This window comes from Sceloporus occidentalis, unplaced genomic scaffold, assembly GCF_023333645.1.
Source record: "Sceloporus occidentalis isolate IW3139 unplaced genomic scaffold, rSceOcc1.0.p SCAF_1, whole genome shotgun sequence".
NCBI classification, from domain to species: domain Eukaryota; kingdom Metazoa; phylum Chordata; class Lepidosauria; order Squamata; family Phrynosomatidae; genus Sceloporus; species Sceloporus occidentalis.
This window is the reverse complement of record NW_028316981.1, coordinates 141055941-141068350: the sequence shown is the minus strand read 5'-3', so window position 1 is coordinate 141068350 and position 12410 is coordinate 141055941. Positions and strand designations below refer to the sequence as shown.

Sequence of the window (12410 nt, the reverse complement as noted above, 5' to 3'; positions counted from 1 at the left end):
AAATGCACATTTTTTGCCAAAAATAATTTTAAAAAATAAAATCCAAAGGGGAAAGTTCTCTGCCGAAGAGCAGAGGCTTCCGTTGCTGAAGCGCCCTGACCTGCCCTGAATTGACCCTTGCTCCTGCTCACGATCTATCTATCTATCTATCTATCTATCTATCTATCTATCTATCTATCGCAAAAAACATGCACATTTTTTGCCAAAAATAATTAAAAAAAATAAAATCCAAAGGGGAAAGTTCTCTGCCGAAGAGCAGAGGCTTGGCTTGCTCTGGCCCCCTGCCCTGCCCTGAATTGACCCCATCAGTCACCCCCTTTTTGCCTCCTGTCTCCCTTTGCATCCAGATCCCCCTTTTTCCTTCGGCTCTTTCCTCCTCCCCCTCCCCTCGGATGAGGGGAGGGAATGTTCTGCCCACTATCCACCCTCTGACCTTAATCCCTCCCTGAATTTGCCCTGATCATCATCGAGGGCAAGTTCATATTTTGCGGAACCTGGGTCTTTTCAGAAAAGATGGATTTTAGCCTGATTCCTGATAACCCGCGGTAAGGGGCATTTCCTTGTGCAAGCCTCGACATGGATTGTGACAGAATCAGGCTCAATATGAACTTCACGTGGAAGAATCGATTTCAAAACCGGGGTAAAAGGTAATGTGAATGGCCCCTTTGCTTCCTATGTAAACAATTCCCCATTTAAATCCACTTGCTTCCTTTCTCAATCCATTGTTAAAACCTCTCCTCCAGCACCTGGGAATCGGTTGGGAGAGGTCCAGAGAAGGAGAAGGAGGGACAGAAGTGGTATTTCCTCCTTTCAATCCTCCCTTATAGCCCCCTAAGTTTTACCCTCGACTTATCATATCAAAATCCAGGATTTTGACCCTGAAACCTTCCCTCGACTTATACATGAGGTTGACTTGTACATGAATATATACGGTATGTGCTTCTTGGATCTTTTGCAGTCCACCAGTTTCCAGCTTGTAGTCTCCCAAACCACCCAGTGCTGCTCTGATTCTACCATTCTAGGCCCTCTGAGGAGCTTGATGTTCTGAAATCAAAAGTTTGGTGTCCACATGTATGATTTGGTTATAGGATTATACCTCCTTCTTCGGGACCATGTTTAGTTTACTATGCACATTTTCTTTTGTCTTCTTTTTCCATGTTCACATCAGGAGCATTAGTAGTATACCCTCCAGCATTTAACAGATGAAAACCAGGGCATACATGGCTGAACCATATCAGATGTGATCAAACGGGTGTGGCTAGGCAACAAAAAAGCAGGTTATTAATGAGGAAAATGGCAGAAAATCACTAATTTTAGCAGAGAAATCCTGGTATTTATGTACTGAGTTTAGGAAGGGCAAAGCTCTGCTCCCTCCTATCCTCTTTTCTCATTCCTGTTGTGTTGAGCGTGGACTGTTTTTGCACTTTTGCAGCAATTGAGGTAAACCAAGGATGAAGAGGAAGAGAGTGTAAGAGAGAGAAATTGGAATATTTTAAAAGTAGCTAAGAAAGTGGAATGACAAAGGATTAACCAGGACTGTTCTGTTAAACTGGGACATTTGAAAAGTATGGCATTTGTAGAGCGCCATGCCATTGTCAATGAGCACTTCCAAACCTGGAGCCATCACTGCTTGAAAGGAGAAGCTGTGGCCCACATCCTCTGGCTGCTTTTCTTCCTTTTCTTATGAGCCAGTTCTTCCAACATCCAAGAGTCTGCCTGAAGTCAGAGCACCCTGTACTCTTTCCAGTTCTTTCTGCTGCGAGCCTCTCAGATGGGCTTGTGTGTACCTGCTGGAGATCATCTGCCCCATCTGGAAAAAGAGTAGATAGAGGTAGAGTGGAGAAAAGTGGTGTAAGTGTGAAAGGAACTATTTCAGGGCTGGTTCTGCTAGAAATAGTTGGTGTGATTTCAGCTGCCAGAAGTGAGGAAACAGTTTGCGCTGCTTGACTCCCCTTGCAAAGCTACTTCCTTGAGCTCTTCTGTAACAGAGGCCCCAGAATAATTCCAAAATGAGGCACCACAGTCAAAACAGTTCCCTGTGTGAGTATCTGTTGCTTTCATGGCCGGGTGCCGGTGTTGAATCTATGCCTAAACCTTTTGGTTCATCAAAACAGTGGCAAAGGAAATAGGTGTATCCCATATAGGGATGCAACATTCTTGAGGGAATTGTCACCCCTGGACCAGGGTGGGAATCATACAGCCTTCCACATGTTGTTGGATTGCAGTTCCCAGCATTCCTCACCACTGGCTATGCTGAGCAAGGTTCATGAGAATTGCTGTCTCTAGAGGGTTACACACTTCTCACCCCTGCTTTAATCTGAGGAAAACCTGAATAACTGAGATGCCTTCACACTACCTTTTAGATATGTTGTCCCTACTGAAATCCTAGACCTGATGCCCAAGCTTCCCTTCTGAAACGTTCCAAGCTGCTGCTGCTGCTGCTACTTCCTCCTCCTTGTAATCATCTGGGATTTTAAAAAAAGTTTTCTATATCTTTAACCTCCAGCTGTTACTGTAACTTTCCCTACCTGTTCCTTGTAAGCCAGCCCACTCTCACGTTTCCTCCTGGTTTCTAGCCCAGCAGGTGATCTCCCTTGGCCATGCCTGGCTTCTTCACTCAGCCTGTGCTGCTGCTTGTCATGCATAGAATTCAAATGAGCAAGAGCAATGCTGCCATCTAGTGGTCCCTTGCACCAAAAGAGTAGATTTGTTTGTTGGTTGGTTTGTCTAGTTTAGTGTGCCTACGTGAGAACTACCATGGTAAGGTGGTTTGAGTATTAAACTACAACTCTGGAGACCAGAGTTTTATTCCCCGCTCAACTATGAAACCCACTGGGTGACCTTGGGCAAGTCACACTCAGCCTCAGAGGAATGTAATGGCAACCCTCCTCTGGAAAAATCTTGCCAAGAAAACCCCCATTATAGGTTCGCCTTAGGGTTGCCATAGGTTGGAAATGTAGACACATGCATGCGCGCACACACAGAGAGCAAAGGAACAAATAACAAAAGGTAAAGGGTTAAACAGCCTCTTTCCAAGCACTGCTGTGACAGCCCCACCATTCCTTCATGATTTTGTTTCATTAAAAAGAGAAAACAACAATAAGAGGTACCATGTGTAGTTTGGCTTTAGGCTGTTTGGACAGTGCAGGAATCTCTGTTTGCTTGACTTCCTCCATGCTCTTTCAGACCAGAACCCAGCAATGGAAGAGGTGGTTCATAAGCATGACAAGCCTATATTGCATAATGGGAAGGAAGAGGTGGAACAACCACAGATCAAGGTTCCTATGGATGTGCCCAATAGAGATGGGAAAGAGAAACCAAAGGAAGAGGTGCAGCTGGACCGACCTGACCAAGGTGGAGTAGAATTTGAACTTAGAGAAATGAGAGAGGCTGAAAGCTTTGACAATAGAGATTTATCAGGAGGTGTAACACTGATGATCTGAGAAATAAGATGGAGCCAATGCTGTACCTTTGCCCATGGTACAGTTGGCCCTCAGTGTCCATGAGGGATTCCTTCTGGACCCCCCTCCACAGATACCCAAATCCACAGATGCTCAGGACCCATTGACCCCATGGTGGCGCGTCCACACAGCCACGCCACCACTGGTGACAGTGGGACTGAAGCCCTCCCTCCCTTCTTCATTCCTTCCTTCTCCCCCTCTGAGGTTTCTGCCCCAAGTTTGGCTTCAGTGGTAGAGGCTGGAGCCCTGTCTGCCAGAGGGAGCCAGAGGCAGTGCCGGGGCTTGAGGCCTGGAGCCTGAAGGTTCTGTCCCAGGTGTTGGGCCTGGGGGCTCTGAGTCCCAAGCCCTGGCCCGGGTGCCGGCTCCGGCTGACGGGGCTCCAGTCTCCACCACCAAAGCCAAGCCCAGAGCAAAAGCCTTGGAGGGGGAGGGAGGGGGAAGGAAGGCAGGAGATAAGGATGGAGGGAAGACTTCAGTCCCATTGTCCACAATGGTGGCATGGCTCCACTGTATCCAACTTGGTCTCTAGTCAAGTTGATGAATATTCAGGGTCCTCATGATGGGCATTCACAAATAACGTTTTCTCTACTGTTTCACATCAATAGTCTTTTTCATATCTCTGTAGGTTTTGCACAGCCTGTAGGAGAAGCCCATCGCCATGAGCCACCAGTACCACATGATGAAGTAGTGGTGGATGAGGGTCAGGATCATGAGGAGCCTGAAGTGAAGCGACCACCAGCCAACAAGGAGGTCCTAGTGGAGGAAAGTCCTGTGTTAGGAGAGGACCGAGCACTGCCACAACCTGTTCCTGAACAAGCAAAAGGAGATGGTGGCCAGGAAAAGCTGGAGGACCATCCTGTGAAAGACCTCAAGCTTCTGCCAGATTTGGATGCACATAAAGATGAGCATCCCCCTTATAAAGACCTTGAGCTGGATGAGCAGGGTGAAAGAAGAGATAAGGCTGTGGGTGGGAAAGATGGTGCCATTCCACAGGAAGGAAGGACAGCTGTTGAGGAGGAGAATGAAGCAGGTAGGTAACTCCTCCTAATTTTGTCTTCTCTTCTTGAAGATTTCAATTTATTACTTGGGTTCCTGGGATTTTACGTGGCTGTGTTTAAACATACATCACTACAGTATTTAAGTGGTGTCATAACATCATGAAGAGCATACTACCAGCATGCAGGGGAACCTGAACCATATTTCACCCCTGAAGACTCAGACTGACCCCTGCTCTGCTTTGACTACTAACCAGTCCTCTCCCCAAAGTGTCCCTGCCACGTGGCTACTGTGTAATTACCCCCAATGTGTCTTGCCTTATGCAGCCATTTCCCTCTGCCCACTCCCATTCTAGCCCTTGACAGAAAGATATTGTGAGAGAACAAATTAAGCCAAAAGGTTTAGTTTCTACAGTAAATCTGTGTCTCAGATTAAATGAATATACACTGATGCCTTTGCACTGTTCTTTTTAACTTAATTTTTATGTAATGGGACTTAGAATCTGAACAAATCTTCTTTCAGTGCAGTTCTCAAGACCCTACTTGACCTTACCTCCAGTTGCACATTTTCCTGTGATGGGTGTGCAACTTTTACAACCCTTTTAGTCATTGCTGGGGTGGGAGCAGAAAGCAGGTGGGGTGGATATGTGTGCTGTGAATCAGCTGGCAACGGCAGAGCTGGTGATGTGCACTGTGCAGTTGTTCATTTGCCTGCTAAGCATCAGGTGCTGTACCATGCTGCTCACTGGGGACCTAGAGTGGGAGAGCTTGACAGGTGCCACATTGCTCAGAACCCATTCCAAAGCTCTTAGGGTTAAGGTTTGCATTTTAATGGGCTCAGACAGTTAGTGCTGGTTTGTTGCCAGCAGGCTCAAATGCTGTTAAATGTTTTTATTACTTTTTCTGCAGTCGTAGAATCTGCATACAGAGTGGTAGGCTAGTGGAGGAAGGGAGGCAGACAGCACCAGAGAACATCTGTCACTTTTCTTGCTCCATCCTAAAATATCTGACCATTTCTTGTTTGCAGGTGAAAAGAGGGAGTTGCTTCCTCCAGAGGGGCTAGAACCAGCTCAAGCTGAGGAGAGAGAGATCCGTAACGCTGAGGAGAACGCAGACATCAAGCTGGAGGGTAAGCCTTGTCCTTACTGTGCACACCAAGTGTAGCCCTGTGGTTCCCATCTGCTGGTCTAGCAGGCTTTGGTTTCTACACAGCCGTGGCTGCTGTAGGTCTGCAAAAAAGAAACAACCAAGTCGAGGCTAGACTGCAAGGCCAGGTCATCTTGCTTCCCTGTAATATTGGATCATGTAATCGGAGGCTGCCAACACCTGGGCACCATCGTTCTAAGACAACAGTGAAAACAGTGGTCTTGTCAGCAAACAGCAGGTCCCCACTGAGGCTTCTATTTTAACGGAGAACATGTTACTGTTTCTTCATAAGTTGTGGGAGGAAACTGTGCAGCTTGCCTATAAATAGGTTCCCTGCACAAAGCAGGCAGGCTGCCTCTTGTAACTCCTTGAAAAAGAGGTGTTTTCTTTGCAATGATGAGTTGGGTCTTCCTTGCTAATTACTCTTTCTTCTTCTATGATGAAGGGGGAGAGTATTCATATATATAGCAGACTCTCACCTCCCTCCTGCTGCATCCCGCCTTTCCTTCCATTTTTGTTCCAGTGCTTTAAAGGTCACCGACACCAGCCTTGCTCTTTCTTTCTCGGTCAATACACACTGCCTCAGGCTCTGCCACTCTAATGAGTGAAACATAACCTCAGAGCAGGTCCTTGCTAGAAGTCCTCAGGTTCACATTTTTACATTGCTCTTCAGATCTGATACCATGGAAGTGGGCTTGCTAAAAATATTTATTTTGTGCTGCTCATGGATGAGATTCTGTGCAGAAAATCTTTGTTCTAGTCAAGTAGAGTGACTTTATTTGATGGTAATGCCTAAACCCTCTTTGGTACATTTTTTTGTGTAATCTACACCCATAGTGGCAATTATCTTTACATTTAATCTCCCAGGAGCACATCATGTTAAACCACTCCATATATTGCTGGTGAGAGGTGTCTAGTTGGTTGAGCAGAAATTTATATTTTATTTATATCCTGCCTTTCTCCTAACGTGGGACCTAACATCAAGTTAAAAACAAAGTATAGCAAAACTATTTGATACAATTGTTGTTTTTTTAAATTAAATTAAACATTTCTATTAAAAATACTACATTACAACAGTTAAAAATACATTAAAACGTTGTAAAAAGATAGGATTGGAAAGGGGAGATATGAAAGAACTGGATAAAATACTAAAGAGCAAAAATATAACTGTGAACACTAAAGTGAGGATAGTCCACGCCATTGTATTCCCCATCAAACAAACAAGCATTTATATACCGCTTCATACCGCCTAAGCAGTGTCTAAGTGGTTTACAACTGTAAGGTAATTTGCCCCGAACAATCTGGGTACTCATTTTAGCGACCTCCTCAGAAGGATGCAAGCCTGAGTCAAGCTTGAGCCCTTTTGCTGGTATTGAACTCACAACCTTGTGGTTTTGAGTGAATGGCTGCAGTACAGGCATTTAACCACTGTGCCACCAGTTTGTCAATCTGTATTTAACTGAAGTTGCTCACACTTTACCAATTTGGTCACAAGGCCTCCCACAGTTGTAAACAACAGTAGTAGATGTATCCCTTTAAAAATATGTTAAGTTTTGAATATGAATCCCATTTTGGGAGAAAGCAGAATATAAAGTAAATAAATATATAGGACATTTATATTAAAGGAGAATAACCTGTATTATAGCTTTATTATTCTTTTTATATATTATGTAAATCCATTAGTTTTTACGCTTTGACACTCCTTGTGGAGGTTAACCATATCACATAGACATTAAATAAATTAAAAATATATTACATTTATTACTGCAGTTTTTAGTTTAATTATGTGTTTTTAGTTTAATTATTTGTGTAGCTTGTTTTAATGCTTTTGTAAACTGCCACGAGATCTTTGATACAGGGCAGGGTATGTATTTTAATAAATAAACCAATAAATGTATACTGTAGGCCCATTATCTTTTATAAACCTTACATAGTCTAGGCAGCTGTCTTCTTATGAGGAACATTATAGTACATTTCAAGGTAAGGGACATCAACTTACACAGTATTTGTAGTACATGAATCTGACTTTAGCACCTCCTTTTTAATCTGTTGAGGAATAATCTGTACATCTCATATGGAGTATTTACATATATTTTAGTAATTAGAATAGCTATGATTGTTGCTTCAGAGAGTGTTTCAAACTTTTTCTGTGCAAAACATACTGTAAATTGAAAGTATTATCATCCATTCTATAGGTTTCAAACAGTGTATATCTTTGGTTCAGTCTCTGAGGCAACACTCCTCTAACTGCTGCAGTGTGATAGTTTTTATAGCTATTATAGATATTCATTTATCCATTTCTTATCCAACGAACATTCAAGAAGCTTACTGCCAAAGGTATTTTGGAGCCTGAAACATCCAAAATGTCTGGTCTCTCTTCCTGCCCATTCTTACTGTTGCCTGTACTTCCTCCATTACTGTTGCCTGTCCAGCTCTGTTCAAAGAATATAAAACTGAGCAGTGATGACACTGACCTGTTTCTCATGCAGACTAAAAAAAACCCAAACACACAGGTTTCACACAGCGCCCAAAATGCATCATCATCATTATCATCGGCAGATTATAGCAGATTTCCCATAATATCCCAACTTTGCCAGTGAAACCATTATTTCATTTATACCATGTCATAAATATTTAAAGAAAGTTCTTTAAACTTTTGAACAATGTGTAGAGTATACAATGAGCAAAGATATCTTCTTGACTCCTCTTTTCTGTGGAAGTAACTTTGAGTTCTTCCTATTTTCATCATCAGACAGAGGTGCATTTTTGGGTTTCTGCCTCTTTAGACTTGATTTGTTCAGGTCTCCTCTTTTTTTCTTGTAACTCAGAGAATTGCTGTCTTACAGTACAGGGCTAGATATCTTGTCATCTTTTCTTGAACCTTGTAGGTCCAAAACCCACTGCAGAAATAATCCAGTTTGAAACCGCTTTAACTGCCCTGGCTTAATGCTAGGGAATGCTGGGAATTGTAGTTTATTGTAATACCAGAGCTCTCTCGCAGAAAAGGCTAAATGTCTCACAAAACTAAAGTTCCCCAGCACTGAGCCAGGGAAGTTAAAGCAGTCTCAAACTGGATTATTTCTGCAATGTGTTTTGGTCTGTAGTTTACTGTTAAGACCCATGTTGCTGAGGCAATTCATAAGCTTGCATAGTTTGCCCACCCCAACTGTGGGCTTGCCATCCACAGATTTGGGTGTCTGCAGATGACAAGGCCTATTGACTTTAGTGGCTGTGCGTGCATGTGGTTATGGGAGAGTGGCTGCATGCATGTGCGTGTGCTGCCATTGAAATCTGTGGGACTTGAGGTCCCCCAGTTTTTGCCAATTGTGTTGGGGGGGGGGGAGGGAGGAGAATGGAATCCCCATGGATAAGAAGGGCCCACTGTATATTTTCTCACAACCTCAGAAAGATTCTACTAAAGAAAGATTACCACTGTCTCCTAAGCTAATGGAAGAAAAGGCTAGAAAAATAATACTATATTGATAAATCTATTACGGGAAGACTTGCAAGATCTATTTTCAAAGCCAGGTCTTGGAAATGTGATGTCATCAGTTGGGTACCTCTGTATACTATACCTTGGTTCAGGAATAATATCTTATGGGTATGAGAACCTTACTTACTTTGACACTGAAAGAGGTTTGAGATATTATTCACTAACTAATGCCCCTTGAACAGATACAGACCAAAGCAAGATGTAAAGGCAGTGTCTTGCAGACTGCCAGTCATGAACTATAACTTTGTCCACATGTGTACATGTGCATGTGTGCACTGCTCAATATGAGGATGGGTAGATAGGTACTATACACTTTTAGTTCAAACTAATCTCTCTACCCATCCAAGAAACACATTTAAATGACCAGGGTGAATAAAATGAAACAGAGGAGCACTCAGTGAGGAACTTGACTGGGCTTGCTCAGGTGTGCAGCAGAGTAGAGTGGGGTCCATTAAACCAGCAAGTGGAGTAAGCAATTCAAATTCAGATAAGTGGTGACTGGAGGTGACTTGGGATGCCTCCACTCTTTCTTTGGAATGTAGTTAGACAATAGATCTTGCCCATACAGTGAGCAAGGTAAGGGTTGTTTTCCCTTAGCCCCCAAAGTAACCATTGATGCTGGTGACAATTCCAGAAACAGCCAAGATTCTATATGCAAAACTTAGGACAGCGGGGTGGAGGTGTTAAGAACTATCTTGTAAGAGCTTGAAAGAGTTACAGTTCCTCAAGTCCCCAAGCCCGCATAGCCAATGACTTCATTGACTGGAGCTTCTTGGTGTTGTAGCCACATAAAGTGCTTTTTCCAAGCTCTGACTCACCAGATTTTCTGGTAACCTTCTAAAGAGAAGAGAGAGCTTTTGTCATATGACTCACTCCAGTCTTTCCCCATCTGGTAGCTGGTTCATGCTGGAGATTAGTTTGGGAATACTTTTACAGGGTACCCAAAATCACTTACCTGTCTAATCTCTTTTCTGTGTGATGAACTTCTAGTAGATGCCTTGGCTTTTCTTGATATAGTCCAAAAAGTCAATTTTATAGTGGCTTTCTCTCTTCTTTTTGTGGGTTTGTCGGGCTATGTGGCCATGTTCTAGTGAGATTGGTGGATTTTAATGATTAATATCCCCACAGTAGATTTGTAGAAAATGCTTGCACTGTGGATACACAGAAGTAAGATTTTTGAATTGAGGTCTTGTGAAGAGAGAGAATGCTTAAAGGGACTTATAGTAGGAATGTTTAGAGACAAGATGACCTTTGAGGCTCATCAAGGTGTGCCTGGCCTGCTGTGAAAGCCTAAACAATTAAGAGCAGCATCCTTGAATGAGGAAGTAACACATGGGTGATAAGGGTGATAGAATATTCCAAATGTGCCTTAAGTGTATTTTAATGTATTCATGTATCTTTGTTACGACTGCAAGAAAGTTTTGTATGTTTAAACTTTGAACCAGCCAATAGAATGTATGAGAGGGATCTCTTTGCTTGAACTACTATAAAGGTAGCCATTTTCTTTTGTTCGAGGCCTCAGTTGCTCATGTAGCCTGATACTCAGCAGTTTAAGTTTTCAACTGCCCTAGGGTTACCCCTGAAGGTCAACAAAGGGAAGATCACACTGGGGCCACACACTTTGCGCGCGCGCACACACACCCACACCACAATCAACCTCCCAAATCCCAGTGATCACTTATACTTCTTTATGACCCCTAGTCTCTGAAGTTTCAGAAAGCCTCCTTTTGATGCTCTGCTACTAGTCCAGTAGACTTGGAGGATGGCCTGGCCTCCACTTTCCTTCTGCTGAAAAGGTCCTGGGTCCTTATTTCTCTGTGCACTTTTCCCCCAGAATATTCACCTGATCTGACATGGTGCCTTCTTTCCCTGATTCTGAATTGTCAGCCTCTGTGTGGTCTCCAGAGACTAGACTGCTTGTCCTCTAGGCAAATCTCATGGATTTGGCTCTTTCCAATCAAGCTGTTGGAATGTGCACTTGAGCTTTTGAGGATTTGTCTTGAGGCAAAAAGCATGTGTAGTCTCTTGGAGGAAGATAACTCTTCCACTCTTTGCCACTCTCTGCTTGTCTTCAATGTCCCTGTTCGGGCACCAGAAAAACTGTTGCCCAACATGTTCCCACAACACTAGAAGAGTTTCTTCCTGACGTTTCGCCAGCATCTGTGGCTGGCATCTTCAGAGAATGCTTGCCTGGAAAGGAGTTGGGTATATATATTGTGTGACCTGGGAAGGCAGGAGTGATTTGCATGTGTATTCTTCTGTTGCTAATGGCAGGCCTCAGGGTGGGAAGGTATGCAAAGGAGGATTAGTGTCAGTTATGTTTGGTTTCTGTTTGTTTTATGTATGTCATGTCTTTTCTGTCTTTTGGTATCATTTCCTGTACTAGTACTTCATATAATTCAGGGTTTGCTTGCCACTAGGCTTCTCATCCTGGAACCTCTTCAGATTCCCTCAATTCCTTCACAGCTCCCAGACTTCTTAATATTTCTGTATTTCTGAAACTCCCTCATTTTGAGAACAGCGACAGCAGGTGTGCAAGCCCTTTTCCTTTTAAATATCAGTGTTCCTTCCATGAATCTCTGCCTGCTTTTAGCTTTATGCTCTGCCACAATCTGTAGCTTGCTTTTGATAATAACTTAGCTTTTCTTCAGAAAGAGATGCCTCTTCTTATTTAAAATGCATTGTGTGTTGCTGCTTTTCAAGGTTCAGACAAAGAAGACCTTGCAAGACAAACAGATAAAGCCTGAATAATAATTCTTTCCAGGTGCTATGGGGATCAGGTTTCTTGTGGCTGAAAATAAATGTATAGATACTAGAGTTATTGCCACCAGAATAGAGAAGTGTAGAATACAGTATGCAGGTGTTGTGGAAAATACAATGTGCAGGTCACTTTTGACTTTCTATATGATGATGCATACAGCTGCATTTATTCTAACTCCACTGTCCTCTCCTTTTCCTCCTGTTGCTGTAGAAGCTGGGCAGAAGAAGCTACTAGACCATGCAGTCCTGTTGCAAGTGATTAAGGAACAGCAAGTTCAGCAGAAGCAGCTCTTAGACCAGCAGGCAAAGCTCCTAGCAGTGATTGAGGAACAGCATAAAGAGATCCATCAGCAGAGACAAGAGGAGGGAGGTGAAGAAAGACCAAAGCAAGGTACTGTCAAGATACAGGGGTTAAGCAGGTGCAATGAGACAAAGGAAGTTGTTAGTGGCTCTGTCACCAATCCCACTTCCTCAACTCCAACTATGGGAATATCCCTTTCCCAATGGCTCCCATGTCCCATCCCATGTAGTTCTACAAAGCCAGTTTCAGCCTGG

The 12410-nt window shown here is 43.3% G+C and overlaps 1 protein-coding gene across 7 annotated transcripts in view; it reads left to right on the top strand.

Moving 5' to 3' along the window:
• The window catches only part of SLC38A10 (solute carrier family 38 member 10), a 123648-nt gene that overhangs the window by 107107 nt on the left and 4131 nt on the right, over nt 1-12410 (top strand). For 6 of the 7 annotated variants that reach the window (XM_089539605.1, XM_089539623.1, XM_089539613.1 and 3 more), the window contains 4 exons: nt 3187-3354; nt 4087-4491; nt 5484-5585; nt 12067-12246. In XM_089539605.1, coding sequence (XP_089395731.1) covers nt 3187-3354; nt 4087-4491; nt 5484-5585; nt 12067-12246 — 855 coding nt within the window. The remainder of the gene's footprint in view (nt 1-3186; nt 3355-4086; nt 4492-5483; nt 5586-12066; nt 12247-12410) is intronic. The other variant, XM_089539640.1, reaches the window with a different exon arrangement.